Source organism: Melanostigma gelatinosum, assembly GCF_949748355.1.
Source record: "Melanostigma gelatinosum genome assembly, chromosome: 9".
Classification (NCBI taxonomy): domain Eukaryota; kingdom Metazoa; phylum Chordata; class Actinopteri; order Perciformes; family Zoarcidae; genus Melanostigma; species Melanostigma gelatinosum.
This window is the reverse complement of record NC_136642.1, coordinates 19,390,675-19,407,113: the sequence shown is the minus strand read 5'-3', so window position 1 is coordinate 19,407,113 and position 16,439 is coordinate 19,390,675. Positions and strand designations below refer to the sequence as shown.

Below are 16,439 nucleotides of genomic sequence, written 5' to 3'. Positions count from 1 at the left end.
GTATGAAAACAAAAGCAATCAGGAGTGCCAGTGAGGCAGTGGAAAGATGCTCTCGATGGCTTTGGATCAATCGAAGCGAGCCTCAGAGTGTAAGCGCTACTGGGATACTGGTCAAATCTGGTGGGGTCGCCTGGGTGAGGTTGTCTGACTGGAAAGACCACAAACACCCAATGACCCCAGGTTACATCACTGACGATGTGTCCCAGTGCATCCCAAGATCCATCAAAGAGATGATTGAAGAATGAGATACAAAAACTCCAAACACCAGCAAATTAAAACAAAAGTTGTTTTTATTTGGCACAACACAAAAAAAGTGCTTTACGATAACACTGTCCATGACTAGTCTGGCATGAAAACAACCTCATGGTTCAATTGTTTCTCATTCGTTCAACCTCGGTATAAAACTCCTCCTTATAGGTCTATTAAAATGTCACTCAGTTTTTCACCTCACAACTTCAAAACACAAAATTTGCAGATCATGCAATTTTTGTGCAAATGTTTTGGATGAAAGTTTTCCGTCTGCTTTGGCTTTAGTGTTTGTTGTATTAGGAGCTGAACACAGTAAGACGCCATGTAGCCTAGCAATTAACTAATATAAAATATGTTCTAAATGTTTTGACTGTTTTTGCAGTGCAGACAAATGGAACCGTAGGGGTTTTACATGTATTATAGAAGACATCGTACTAATTGCAGAACCCTAGAAACCACAGAATGATCTCACATAAATATGTTGGTAAGTACAAAAATACAGGTTCATCACTTCAATCAATAACTTATCTCTACAAATTGCATTTTATTGTTATTGCAGCCAAACCCCCTCCCCCCAAGCTCATAATTTCACATTGTTTGGTCAGATACACAAGTCATTGTCAGAACAGTTGAAAGCACAACAAATACATTTTCCCATTCTTTTTTTTTTCTTGTTCTTTTTCATAAAAAAAGAACATGAGTGAAAATACAGAATCTTTGGTAGCTAAGCAAAAAAATAGAATAGAAATGTCTATATATAAAATGCATTGAAATAAAAAGTAAGGCTACAGCAAAGGGCTGACAAGGCAGAGAAATCCAGCTTTGACTTAATAAGGAAATGTCTATAAAAAAAAGGACACTTTTATATCTAATATCACAAAAAGATCATAAATTACTTGAGACCTTCAGAATGCATCAGTCTTTGGACGTCATCCGAATGCCTTGATGCAATGCAAAGAGAACCACTGAGGTATTTCATCTTGATTACGTCGAGCATCATGCTGGACGACGGGAGGGACATACAAGTGCATAAGTCATGTCTGCTCCCGGTCTACAGCAAACACTGGACTTTCGTTCCAAAATGCTCTTCCATCAAGTGCCCTTATTCACATTCCTGTCATCGGATAGTTCTTTCCTCCTATTCGGTGCATTCATGTATTCCTCTCACATTTGCTCCTTCCCTTGCAGCTTGTTCAACAGAATACAACGAAGCAGAGGGATCTAGCCACCCTATCTTCCATACAGTATATGTGAGGAGAAGAAGAGAGCAAGGACACATGGGAGGCAAGAATCACTAAACCTTTGGATTGGAACGTGGCCACCGTGTCTACTTGGTGGTTTTCATTCAACTTGGTAGAAAGAAATACATCAACAATATTAGTGTTAAAACCATTTTGCAACATACACCCATCATTCATATCTATATATAAAAAAAAACAAAAGTCATTGTTTCTGTAAAAATAAAACAGTCACAGCAGCAATGATACACCGTCTCTCTTCTGGTCACATGTTCACCTCGTCACCTGATTCGGTGGAGATTATATCTACCTATCAGGGATCAGTTTGAGATTCTTCACTTTGTAAACGTTGAGGAAAATACTGCATTCGGGTCATATGGGAATAACGACAAGACTTGTAAGTGTCCAGACATTTAAATTGGACCTTGTACCTTTTCACATTCAACATACATGCACCGCAGCGTGTGCTGTGTTTGATTTTAAACCACAAATCAAGAATTGTAACGTCAATTCTGCATGAAATACCTGTGCACTACAATTGATATGAATTCAAAATTGCCTTAAATGATACAAAAACATATATTATTGAAATAGATAAACACATTTATAATGCATGAAGACTGTAAGGAAGTATCTTTCCCACATGACATGAGTGCAACACAAGAAAGAGAGACCAGCATTTTATTGTAGAGCCCTTTTCTTTTGTAAATTGATACTTTAGCTCTCCCTAATGCGTTGCCCTCAGAGCTAATAACTTTGAAGTTGTGGCATCGGTAAATACATGCGTCAGAACTTCTTGTGCATTTTTCTGCACCTATTCATGATCTCCACACAGATTACAATGACATTAGTAGTGATGGCAGTAGCCTATCTCAGCACCTTTTAGAGTTAAGAATGTAATCATTGACAGAGGAGACTGGAGGTTTTAGTTTGACTTGAACTTGAAGATATGTGGCGGTGGTCTTTGGCTTGCCTTGGTGGGGGCCAATAAGTAGAGCTTTTTCTAGTCTGCATGTACAAACAATTCTCGGAGACACAACGATGCTTTGGAGGTAAAATATTTTTACCGGTCAAGTTAAACCCCAATGGGTGGAGACACAAAATCCACAGTTTCTTTGGCTGAGTTGCAAATGTTAGACTGAAGCCCAGTGAAACTGACACGAGTAAGAGGTAGCTAATGTTACAAAGCCGTTCACTCTTTCTGCCAACTGCAAGATATTTAATCTTGCCAAACTGAAAGGTTTACCGTCGCTAGATGTTTTTTAAAAAACAAGCTAATTAGCTAGCATGCTGTTCCAAGATCATGAATGCTGTTGTCACGAATGAACAGAGAGAAAAAAGCAGCCGCTGTCATTTATGTTTGCCATTCAAGTTTGAAAACGAATCCCTGGTTCTTTGCCCATTTTGATTGAACTCAACCAATTTTGCCTCCAGAGCTGCTCTGCATCTGAAAAACATTTGCATAACAACACGGTGTGAGTGCAAACAACCATAACAGAGAGTTCTGTAAGTCATACATCCAGCACCATGTCGTAGTGTGTGTCCTTCTTCCTCTTCCCACACTTATTTATGAGCACTGTGTACAAAGTCAACAGTACGACCCAGTAACTGGCATAGATGACTGCCCCTATGACCAGAACAATCTTTTCAGATTCAGGAAAGGGCTTTCTAGTCTGCTGGATCACTGTATAGATAATCCCGATGAAGAGGATAGTGAACCAAACTGATATGGGAATCAGACCAATGAAGTTCACCACCACCGTTTTCCTCCCCGAGGTCCCCCATCCAGACTTGTTGATTGTTGCTATTGCGAACATCTTGGCCGGCAACAGGCTCGACATGTACAGTACGGAGTAGAACGACATGAACACCATGACAATGTTGCCTCTGAGGCAGCTGGCAAACGAGGCCTTGATCAGCGCCACCGCCTGCACAATGAGCAGAAACAATAAAATATTCCAGAGCCTTCCTTGGTAAAAGAGTTGGATCGCAGTGGCGATGAGGAAGAACGGGAAGAAGCCCGTGATCACAGCCTCATAAGTCATCCACAGATGGTGCTTGTGGAACCACAGGGAGTTGTATAGCCACTCTCTGAAATATGACTTACTCCACCGGGTTTGTTGATTGAGCCACCGCAGGTATGTGACCGGCGTCTCGGTGAGGCACTTTGATCGAGCAGTATATTTGGTTGCGTACCCGAGGCTTAGAACTCTGTTCGTGAGATGGCGGTCATCCCCGAAGCTGCAGTGGGATCCCATGAAAGTCTGATTGTACCAGTCCTCGATGAACTCGTGCAGGAGGGAGTTCCGGTACATTCCTAAAGGCCCGCTGATGCACTGCACGCAACCAAAGTAGGACTGGCAGGCCCGCTCAATGTTGAAGGCCATCCAGTACCGCACACTGCTCAGGAAGGAGATCCAGGACTCGTATTTGTTTAGGATCTAGGGAGGAATCGATTGGCAAAAAGTTGGCGGTTTAACATAAAACAATGTAAATGTTATGACATGCCACTTTCAAGGAATAAGAAATTGTCGTTTTGTAACCAACCTGTACATCTCCTCCAACGCCTCCCACCATGGGGTCTTCCTCAAGAACCTTCACCATCTCCACCGATGATGCCGGGTCCAACATAGTATCTGAGTCACACACCTGAGTAAAACCCAAAGTTGAACAGTGAATTAGCTGCATTTTCAGGCCAAAGGTCATCTGTTTCTGTCATGTAAAGAGGCGCACAGCTTGGAGAGTTTTTCCTTCTCTGACTTTAATAGATAGAGGCTGTAGACGGCAGCCATGTAACTAAAAGTGCTTGTTTTTAGCCAATTAAAGGCTCTGCTTGTTAAGTGTCTGGCATTTTGGAAAGAGTCTCGCTCAAGATAAAGTCTCGTTATGAAATCTTGCGAGGTTACGTGAGTGCCGACTGGGCAGAGTTTGTTGTGGTGGACTGCAGAAAGCGTAGCTCAATGTTATCTCAAATGTTTTCAATGTCATGGCTGAAGGTTTCGATGATTTCGACAATGTGGATGAGGTCTTTGAATTCGATGGCCGCCCGTTTTTATTTGAGCCGGAGTAAACAGACGAAGATCTCCTAAGAGCGGATGAGCAGAGCGAGAGAGGGGCAACGGGCAGAGGAGGGTGACCCAGCTCCTGCGAGGCCTCAAAGCTCGGGAGACTGGTGGTGTTCCTGTGGCTGCTGTGACCCTATGTACCACAGAAGAAGAACGCGGTAAAGAGTGGGACCTGTTGCTGCTTGATGATCAGATTTCATACTTCTCCTTGAGCGGGACCGGTCCGTAAAGTGAAAGGTAAGGCAAAACATTTTTATTTCTCTGTAGTCCTTTTCATAATGTTGCCAGACACAATCTGAGCCTGTCTGTGGCAAAGAATTAGCACTTGTAGTGGATTTTAAGTTACATTGAAGCTGCAAAAATGCCCTGGAAGCTCAATTTGCAGCTGTTGGTTACAGCGTTACTGGACCAATAATGTTATCCCTCCGAAGTGAAAAATACCGAAGTTACCCTTTAAGTCAGAATAGCAATATGGTCAGTGGATAAAACCCTGCAGCAAAGAGTAACTGCTATCTTTCAGATCCTGTTTTATCTCTCTCCGTTCTCTTCTATAAATGGTAATGGTTCCCTCTCTAACGAAATCAGGTGATGAAAACCAACCTATTAACAAAACACATCTGTTACAGGCCGAGACTGATGACAGTACAAAGGCATGCAACGCTGTCCCTCCTTTGTTGAAGAGTACTGGCATGATTACTGCAGCGCTGTGTAACAACAGTTTTCTGGCAGGCTGCGTCCAGCTGCAGCTGTTACACAGCTTCATATCGAAAGGTTTTGAAGATTGAAGTCCCCTTTTCTGTAATGCAAACTCATTAAAATCATTCTAATGTTGTTAAAGTTATGATGAGTCTCTTCAGTATTCTTCAAACTCCACCAGCTGACTATTCGTGAACAATATGATGAAGTGACTCTTTGTGTTTTGGACAAACTATGGAAGTTACATAGTTTGCTCTGTTGTTAGTTTTTACATCTACTGAGTACAGGATAGAAACAGGTTTCCTGGTACTTCATCAGGTTTTGTGTTGCCAAGCTTGACTCCCGCTTATATATTTTAAGCCACATCCCCGCACAGTGTTTGCATTATTAGACTGTATGAGCCATCCAAACACTCTTGGGAACTGTCTTTTCCAAAGATATCATTCAAGCGTCAATATCATTAACATACATAGTCTTACTCAAGTTAAACGTTAAGCTATTTGAGATTGTTCGCCCAAGCAAATAGACGCATACCAAATGAAACCTTTTTCTTTTTACACCATTTTGGGCCCTGGCTCTGAATATCCCTCATGTAGATGATGTAACACTCAGCTCTGTGAAACAGATCCGTTATTACACTTAGACATGAGCTACTGCTGCCCCTCTTCGCGCTACACTTTACGACACGATGCGTGCACACAGCCACCGGCCATCCACAGTGAAAGCAACACAAAAGACCCTTTGTGGACCCCGTGTTTGGTTTGGCAGCGCACCCCCACCCTCTCTCCAGCCATCTCTTCCTCAGTTTCTCTCTCTCTTACCTTTCAGCTCACACTGATGTCAGCTGTCCTTGTCTTACATCTACAAAGTAATACGCACACCACTGAATATTTTATCTGTGATATATTGTTTGCACCATTTACAATCCTTTCACCCGCCAATTTTTGTCTCGCCCATATTTTGTGCACCGTTCACATTCAATCTATTCATGTCCACTATTCCCCTTTCACCATTATTCTTCTCATTAAAAGCTGTCTATTGATATCCATTTCTATTTGAGTGGCTTACCTGCACATAGTCTATGCTTCGCCCCAGTGCTTTGAAGGCTGTGTACATGACCTCTCTCTTCCCTCCCCACTTCTGCATGATGCACACACACTTGTTGTTGAGGACCGTCCTGGTGACTTGCTGAAGGCTCTCGGCGTAAGCCTCATCCGTCTCCTCGGGCCCTCTGCTGTGAAAGTTACTCCGCCACACGTACGTGGCCGATTTGTCCCATCCCATGATCTCTTTGAAGATATCCATCATGTACAAGTCATCGTCCGAGTTCCCGTCGATCACCATGATCACCTTGATCCCCGGGTACGTCAGCCTCTTCACCGACACCAGGCATTTCCTCAGGTAGTTCGGGTCCTCTTGGTACGCCGCAATGCACAACGCCAAGGACTTGTTCAGTTTGATCGGCGTCTCTAAGGACCGCCGCATGTTTCGGTGTTCTAAGAGCGCAAAGAGGCTCTGGATAACAAGGTGGACCACCAAGATGGCGCCGTAGAGGCCGAAGGACAGGTGATTGCGAGCCGTGGTGAAGAACTGGTAGCCCATGATGTAGGCCGTGGAGATGCCCACCAGGAGGGACACGCCGAACATGGTGGTGCCAAATATCCGCAGGTAGGTGAGGACTCTCTGACACTTCATCTAGGGACAGAATGCGGAGAAAAGGGTTAGCCCCAAAGTAGCACAAAAATGACTATCAATCGCAAGCCGAATGCCATGGGACGAACTATTTGTATTCCTTTTAAATACAACAAGAAAGTGACTTCCTGCTTTCATCAAATGTCCATTCCGTGATTTAGAGAGGGAAAATGAAACATTTATGTTTAAAGTGATTTATTTATGCAGTACACATGGAAAACACTGACTTCCATACCATCAGCAGAATTTATTAAGCTTTGATCAAATACAGCTTTTCTATGGAACACACATCCAAACAGGTGTTTGATTATGTTTGATTATAACAAACCCAGGTAGAGAAAGCAGTAAAGTTTCTCCTCCTTTATCTACTCCCTCCATCCCTCTCTCCTTCCCTCTACCCCTCCCCAAAATCCCTGTCTAAATGCCAGACAGTTGTGACTAGCCGCTTGTTCCGACTCTCCGTCAGATTTCTTGACCTAATTAAGCATCAAGCCGACCACCATTGCCAAACGTCTGAGTGCTCTCTAAATGCCCGGGAGAAACTATTATGATCAGTTATTTTTCTTCTGGTACAAAAAAGATTTTCAGGCAACGAACTCTGATCCAGACCGTGACAGATCACTCAGTGTGCTTTTTGATGTGGGGCCCACGGAAGAACGTTCCATGCTTTTGTGTATCTAAACTCTTGAGCGACGTGAGCCGCGCTGCTCAAAGATCTTCTGCTCAGAATCCTGAAGTTTGTTTCCAGCCCTTATTGTGTTGCTACCGCCATCTGTTTGGCAGAGCAGCGGAGACCCACTCAGCGTGGCTCAGCTCGGCTCAACGCAGAGCGGACCACCCTGTGATGTCATCTGTTTATATCTCCGTGGGAAGAAGGAGACAAGAGCTTTTCAGATTTTGCTAGTGCTGCACGTGGGCTTCTTGCCCTCTGCGACTCCCCATAGAAAGTACAACAAGGGCATCACTTCTCTGACTAGATACAGAGATGTGGATGAACAGTGAAGAGATGGAGGGTATGACATTATATTGCTTTTATACTTATGAAGGACTTGCATTTTTGCTTTGCATATCAAAGGGGGTTTTCCTCTTCAGCCACTGAGTCAGCGGGGCGCCCCCTTCTGGGACATCATTTTGACACTTTGAGCTGTATTTTACTGGAAAGAATTTAAACTCTGTTTTTGGTGCCCCAGCTTTGGGGCCTTACAGATATACAATGTGTATTATCGCATATGGTGACGTGTAAGTTACACATGTAAGTTTAGTCAAGACAAGCAAAGCATGTAAATGAGCAGGAGCAATAAAGTCATCAAAGAGCACAGCGGAGAAGAGTTCTTCTCACCGCACCTAAACGCAGCAGACAGATGGGAGGGCGGGGAGCCACAGACAGAGAGAGATAGAGAGTGGAAAACAGGAACAATTGTAAAGGCAGACGGGGAGAGGGGTAGAGGAAGACATCTAGAAAGACTGCAAGAGGCGGAGAGAGGAATACGCACACACACACACACACACCCCTTGGCTCAGACAGAATGCCTTGTTCATCTGATGGTTGGATGAGAAGGCCACAGCCAGTGTAGCAGGCCTCCTCTGGCACGTGGCAAGGCTCTTAACGTCAGCCGCTCATTTACAAGACCCCTGACACACACACACACACACACACACACACACACACACACACACACACACACACCCAAATGCGCCTATAAAAGCTTATTACACCAGGGAAGAGAGAGAGGGGGGGGGGGGGGCTGTAAAAATACACATTTTTAATTGCGTTAAGAGTGTGTTTCACCTTCGACCTCCTTTAGTTTGTGCACGTACTGCACTGTATAATGTTTTACAACTATATAAGGTAGCGCAGAACAAAATCTCCCTGCATCAACTTTGAATGAACACAGTCACTACTTCGGAGAAAACATGTTTTGACCTAAATGTGCAAAATACACGCATCTAATGGTTTGTGAATGTTCGGATTATATATTATATTGTAAAAGAAAAAAAGGTTATTATGGCAGGAAGTCATCACAAATCTTTTGATACACTGCCACACACACATTTACACCTAAAGTTGCTGTTTCAGTTTCTATTTCACCTAAGCTGCATGTCTTGTAAGGTTGGAAATTAGAGAAGTTAGAGGAAACCGCTGCAGACACATGAAGAACATGCAATCTTCCCACAGCATTTGTTGCTTTTGTGACTGCTTGTTCATTTAGAATCCGGCCTTTACGGACATGAATCGCTCACTCTGGTTATTGGTTTTATTCGAAAGCAGACTGTGACATTCGATTCACGTCATGATCTAGGGATGTAAAGCTTCGGCTCTTTGCTCATTGCAGACCAACAGAAGTTTTTCAAAAAAATAAAATAAATAAAAGACACAGCGCAGAAATGGTCACTTGCTGCTTTTGCTCTTGATAGCATCTCATACTCTCTGCAGGCTTGTGATCCAATGCAGAGGTCAGGACCAACAATTAGCTCAGACTGCAAGAAGATTAACTGCAGACTAAAAAAACAGTCGCGAGGGTTGTCCAAACTTGGCCCCTGCCCCTGAGACATACAGGCTCTAATCCGAGGGGTATCTGTGACGGTATCATTGACACATGTGGATGTTGTCACTTAGGAGTAGCGCGTACGTGCACCTACGCATGTCTGCACATGACGTTTGTGTGTGCGAGTTGAAGGTGTCAACAGCACATGTGGATGATATCAGCCTATAGCTTTTTGTTTGTTTTTGTATCTTGCCACATGTAAGTGATCGGACCCCATCACTTTCTCTCTGTGTGTGTGTGTGTGTGAGTGTGTGTGTGTGTGTGTGTGTGTGTGTCCAGCCCTCTGGTGACCTCGGTTTAGCAGAGTCACTCTAACGTCATTAACAGTCTCTTGAGTATGATTCCCACTGGCTCTGTCTCCGAGATAACTTTACGAAAATGTGAAGTCTCGCATGGATGCAGAGGTGATGGGTTAGCAGAGAGATGAACTGATGAATGAATGAATGAGTTGTCTCACTTCATCTTCTGGTGAAAACTCAATTTGGCTCTGTTTGAATAAACGTTCGTCTTTTTCCAACTGAGATTTAACAGTGAAAACAATACAGAGATGTTCTTATTTTAGTGGCAGCAGCCTTGATGTTCAAACTATTTTCACTGCTTTGAATACCTGGACGAATTGGGAAGATCTGTAAGTGGCTGTAGACACTATTGAGCAAGGCACTGAACCCTCCAACTGTAACATGAACTAGATATTTATAATTGTACTTCTCGCTGTTGCTGTATCACTGTAGAGACAAAGAAATAAAAAAACGTAATCAGTTTTAATCATTTGAGTTATGAACCGAGCATACAACCCTGTCTGGACCAAAGTTGTGGAGATATCGGCCAATAGAATTACATTACCATCCACAGAGCCACGCTGCTAGCTTGGCTAACAATGCAGAAAGCCCTTCTCAATGCCATGCAATTATCTGAAATGAATCCCCTTTAGCCTGTTAGAATACAACATTCTTCATGTGTATAAGGTATCCATCTGTCTTAATCTTTAAAATGTTCATGTGTAATTGTGTGTCACTGACATTGAGTTGAGTATCAGATGAAGCATTCGTGTTGCTTGTGTGTACATGGGGAACTCTGTGACCCATTTAAGTTTTTCTTTAGTATAATTAAGTGATTTATTGTGGACATGAAAATCACCATATGCTGTAGTGACCCTTATTTATGTTATATGAGTGGATAGATGTCAGATATATATATATGTGGCTTGTCTGGGTATATGTGAATGCCATTAACTCTCGCCATATAGGTGCTGAACGCAGGCCATGTGTGCGTGTGTGTGTGTGTGAGCAGAGTGGGGGTTTCTGGCACAACTTCATCTACTTACAGGGTGAATGGAGAAGGGAAAAAGTCTGATAGACAACTTTATAGTTAAACAATAAAGTTGTTCAAGATACTACAAAGTGCTGCTGGAGTTTTGACCTTCGTCGCGAGTGTAGCCAGTGTGCGTACAAGTGCGTGTGTGTGTGTGGGTGTGTGTGTGTGTGTGTGTGTGTGTGTGGGTGTGTGTGCTGCAAAGAGGAAGAGATGGTTTGATTAAACTCACAGGAGAGCAGTGGAATCCCTGTCAGCAGGGTCACGCGTCCAAGGCCTGTGATGGAACATAAAATATAACAAGGCTTGCCATACTCTATGTGTGTGTGTGTGTCTTCAAGTAACTACCATGTATGTATGTGAATCTGTATGTGAATCTGTGCGCAGGTCATTACTGTATTCTCTGCACAGGCAGTATAAATCTGAAGCAGTGCCAAAAAAGACAGCCTGCTGCTCTGTAAGGGGCTGAGAAAATATAAAGCTTACATCTTTATATTATTGTGACTCAGCAGTCGCTGATTAGAAGTGCAACATTCATAAATCAGCCGCTGTGGCCAGATGAGTGCTGTTCATATAAAACTTTAATGTTGCTCTGAAGAGTGAGCCAAGCTCACACCTGTGGCTACATGAATAATACTGAGAAATGGCTTTAATATAACAAACAATGTTATGACAATGTCATTATCCCTATGAAGCTAATAAAGAGGCCGTAATAATACATTATATTAATGCTATTTATAAAAGTTTCCTAGTGTTGATCCATTGAAGAAATATTGGGTAAAGTCTATGCTATCAGCAAGAAAGCATTTGAAAACCTGCTGAAGTCATACACACCTTTGCAATCTCAAACGCATGATGCGCTGCCAACAAAAAATGTATGTGTGTGTGTGTGTGTGCGTTTTTGTGCGCGTGTGTGCGTGAGAGCTGGGCAGGGCTGGAAGAGGCCAGGATGCATATTTTAAAAGCATTAAATGTTGAGATGGCCCTCGTGACAGTTGTAACAGGATGCAGGAAAAGGCTGACATGTTCCAAGCAGACGATGAGGCCGAGGAGACGGAGCGGCTGGGAAAAACTGGCTGCTGACTTTTCAGGCGAGACACACTCAACACACTCAAGGCCGACTCGAAACTACATCACTATATATGAGATACGAGAAATTAGTTATTTTCATGTATGGTTTATGGAAAATAATCAGATATTAGTGAAATGAGTCGCAAATAACAGTATGAAGGCTGTATTAGATGGGAAAAATGTAATATATATATGCAGTAAAATGAATAAATGGATATATAATCAACAACGGTGGTGTAGCTGTATGTATCTTATATTGCTGCTGTGAAACAGCCTGTATTGTTTCAGACTCCAGTATGAATGAAAGTGGTTTTCATAAGGCGCGGCTCGGATGTGGCCGGCCCTCCTCACTCCTCCCCTTTCTCCTCCTCTTCCTTCTGCCTCTCATAAACCTCCCCCATGCGGTCCCAGTGTGCCGTTGTTGTGAGAGAGTTGTCTTTATAACCACAGCTAAACAGAAACGCCCCCCTCAGCGCTACACTGCAGTGCTCCTTGCATGATTGGAATCAGGTGGAGAGGGCCACAACTGGCAAAGGTACAACGTTACAACATAACCTGGGAGTTGACTTCTACTCTCCCTGTCTCTTTGTTTTCTCACATTCGGTACGCTTCTAGAATCGAGTGGACAAAGGTTACAACATCCGAGTGGACTGTTTTGTGTTCCTCTCCATCTCATTGTTTTACCTCAACAGTTGTTTTACCTCATTGTCGTTTCATTTGACTTAAAAGTGAAGGTGAAATTCATTATTTTATGGAAACGCTGTGGTTAATCCGTTCCCAATGTCAAAGCTAAACTATGCTGTTAGGTATTGTTGGCTTGTTCTTCTCCCTTTAACTCATCGACTGCAGTATTCAGTCAGAAAAAAAAAGAGTAAGTGGCTTGGAAGGAAGTGAGTTAGGGATAGAGGAAGGGAGGGATGCAGACACCAGAAGAAGGGATGGGGGAGGGGGCACGGCGGGGGGGACTTGGATCAGGTCACTGCCAGCTGAGGCACTGGAATAACGCCACTGTGGCAAGCCCCAAGATTTCCAGCCGAATTACAGATGTGACTCAGCTGAGAATGGCTCCCTCTACAGCCACTCCTCTGTCGGGTTATTTCGTTGGTTCTCTTTCCTCTATAGTGCATTCTTACATAGACAGCTAAAGTGTTTTGTTAGCCCTTCACTGTATTAAATCACGCTGAAATGTCTGCCATAAAAAGTTTCAAATCGTTTATGCATCCAGCCTGTCTCATGTCATCCATTGATCCAACACTTTCTGCACTATCTGTCTACAGACCCTTATCAACTGTGCTCTAAAATAACTGGCTTGCTCCCTATATGGTAGATAGTCATATTCTAGCACTTCCTATTATCATAGTTAATTACAGCTTAGCGATAACATAAGAGGCAGAAGCCCATAGCTAGTCTGGAAGAAAGCAAGGATGTGACTGTGATCTAGGTTGAAGATGTCTGACCTTCTGTCATCTGGGTTTTTAACAAGAATTCGCAAGATATTCTATCAGTAAAATCATCAAAAACATCAAAAATGGAAGTGTCCAGGAGCCAACTGTGCCTGCCCTCCAACTACTCAACACAGCTCACTTTCAACAGCTCCTGGGTTACTTTACTGCAACTCCTTGACCTATACATTAGCATTGGAATCAGCCCCCCCCCCCCGTGAGACCCTGTGACTCAGTATGAGGTAGTGGGAATCAAACTCAGCAACCTCGCTCACATCCAAATTTTCACTTTTACTGGCTTCACTGCTACTTCACCAAGGGAGCCTGGAACACGCTGTGGCATTAATGCAGAATAAATGAGGTAGGTGGTTGTGTTGGTATTGTGTGTGTTTGGAAGGGGATGCACACTCTATCCTAACTTCAGTAGCTGTACCTCGGCAGCCCCAAGGCCCTGCATGCTGAAGGACCCATGCTGTGAGCAGTAATGGCACATGGGACTTGTTGTGAGCGCTAATGGAGACCAGCCATGGAACGGCATCCTCTGTCAAGTACAGTAAACTGCTCGGTGCGCTGTGTGGAAGAACATCCTGTTGCAATGATGAGTCTACAGTGAACTGAAGAGTGCAAAAAAAAGAGTTACTTGTCTTCCTCTTTTGCCATCCCCAGCTATTAGCAGGCAGCCTTCATGGACTACCCACATTGCTGCATGTGAGAATTAAATCTCTGTTTATGTGCTCAGTGTTCCACGAACAGGCACCAGAGACGGACTGTCTTCCTCGCTGTAGCACACTGAGCCAAATGCTCGGCAGAGGTTCTCCCCGGAGGGCTGAGACGGTATGTTGGTATTAGACATGTGTGCATTGACGGAGGGTCCACAGATGCACTGATTACACAAAGAACTTGTGCCCTGAAGCTATCATTTTCAAATCTGCACATGCATTTTAAACTAATACTGATTAGTGCGGCAGCTACTGTGAAAGTGTCTCCTGATGTAGTGATGCTGGGCACATTTCTAAACAATGCACCGCAGAACAGCAGCTAACGTGAGAAAGATGTGGTGGATAAACTCTGTCTTGTTTCAGATACTGTTGGAAAAGCCAGAAAGTTGAAGTTCCTACGCAATAGGGGGGCACATGGACTTCTTACATTGATATATTAATACTGACAGTGGACTAAATGCTTCATCACCCCTTTCAGGTGGATATCACCATGGTTACAGCATGCACAGCGTGAGAACAAGAATGCATAATCAAAAGACGACTCAGGCCAATAGGAAGAAACTCTGTACTGTACATCCTGGATCAATGTCAAGAACGCTTAGACACCCAGCTCACAGATGGGCATTCCTGGAGTGTAGGCGGATGGAGGAAGAGAGTATGTCGGCGGGTCCCAGCAACCAGTGTTTAGGTGGCACCTCCTTTCCGTCACGTAGGCATGCGTCTATATGATCTCTAACACCATGTCAGTCTGAAGCTCAGAAGGGCTGCATGAACATTTCAGCGAGGTAAATGTCGGTCACCACTACAACACTGCTCAGAGAACATGATTTTTTTTTAGCCAAAACGTGAGGGCCATTCTTGATGATTCACATGTGTGTAATTCACAATTGTCATCAAATTCCGCGCTCAAACCAAGAGGCACTCTGAACGTCTCCAAATGCAGCCTTCCGATTGGCTGGTAGACCTCAAGGAATGACGAACAGGTTGCGACATTCTCAATTCGTTTCATTCTCAGACTGAAGCTGGCTGGCTCAGCAAAAACCATGAAGTTCTGAATGATTAGAAAACTAATCCCCGCGGATATGTTTCGCACATTTCCACAGCTGGCACCGCTGAGCAAAGAGGAAGGCAGATGTTCGTGCCATTTAGGACAAATTAAACTTTTGAGACACGTTTTTTTCTTGGTGTCAATGTAATACTATATTAATACAGTAGCTAACATCTGTGAAGGAAAAAAAAGTTTTTCAACTTCAAACCTGGATGGCATCCGCGTTTTACGCATGACCGTTATGGGAAAAAAAATACTAGTAACAGCTAGCATGCTATACAACAACATCACCATGTCCAAAATCATAACTTGAATGCAGTTGATTATTACAGGCTTCTGTGTGTCAGTAAGCTGCGGGCTCACCAGACCAAATGATCGCTGGCCACCTACCTTGAAGCAGCTGTCGTCCACTCGTTCGTCCTTGAGGAAGGATGCGGTCAGCTCCGGCAGCTCTGGTGCCGCAGAAAAAGTCTTGACAAAGTTTCAGAGGACACTTGTGCAGTAATGAGTCTCATGAATCCGCAGACATTGATCCTCATTAATGATAAGAAGAAAAAAAAAGTAAAAAGAAATGTTCACGCACGTTCCTCTAAGTTTGCTTAGCGGGATGCTCGAAAAAAAAAAAGAAATCCAAGACTGCTCGTCCTCACTAGTTTCTAACAGTCTGTCTGCAGTCATCAACTACACACCGCATGCTTCTTGGGTGTACAAACATTATGCCAGTCAACTTTGGCATCATTCATTTAAAAAAGTATAAATAACGAGTAGACTACGCAAAAATGATAAATATGTTTTCTCCATCAACTTCTGACAGTTTCATTTGTATTTCAAAAGTTTGTACAAGTTAAAAAAAACGCCACCAACTCATACTCTGAATTTTAAAAAAAAGAAGGTTTCCAGCAATGACTATTTTTCAAGATAATTGGTGTATTTGCTGTCTTCGGGGGCGTGTAGGTAAGTACTTCTATAGTTTCCTCAAGCATCCAGGTTCCACAGAGCGCAGAGAAGTGGCCAGAAGTCTCTCTGCCGCTGCTGTCCAATTCCTTCCAGGCAGCTGTGTGTGGAGCCTCCTTTATGGCTGCTTCGGCTCCCAGAACCTTTTACCGGGCTACAACCGATTGGCGTGTTGTTTTAATAAGAGGGGATGGTTTGGGGGGTGGTGTAAGGAGGAGCGACGGAGAGGAGAAGAGAGAGAGAGAGAGAGAGAGAGAGAGAGAGAGAGAGAGAGAGAGAGAGAGAGAGAGAGAGAGAGAGAGAGAGAGAGAGAGAGAGAGAGAGAGAGAGAGAGAGAGAGAGAGTCACTGGCTGTCCAAACCCCCATTCAAACCTGAGACCAGAAAGTTAAAGACAGTTAAAGAAAGT

The 16,439-nt window shown here is 43.6% G+C and overlaps 1 protein-coding gene across 1 annotated transcript; it reads right to left on the bottom strand.

The window, feature by feature from the left end:
- Nucleotides 1-301: 301 nt before the first annotated feature.
- Nucleotides 302-16,138, bottom strand: has2 (hyaluronan synthase 2). The gene is made up of 4 exons (XM_079275648.1): nucleotides 15,468-16,138; nucleotides 6,317-6,943; nucleotides 4,035-4,136; nucleotides 302-3,928 (listed from the first exon to the last, which is right to left on the bottom strand). Exons 2-4 carry the CDS (start codon nucleotides 6,941-6,943, stop codon nucleotides 2,999-3,001), a joined length of 1,659 nt encoding a protein of 552 aa, XP_079131774.1. The 5' UTR covers nucleotides 15,468-16,138; the 3' UTR covers nucleotides 302-2,998.
- Between the last annotated feature and the right edge of the window lie 301 nt (nucleotides 16,139-16,439).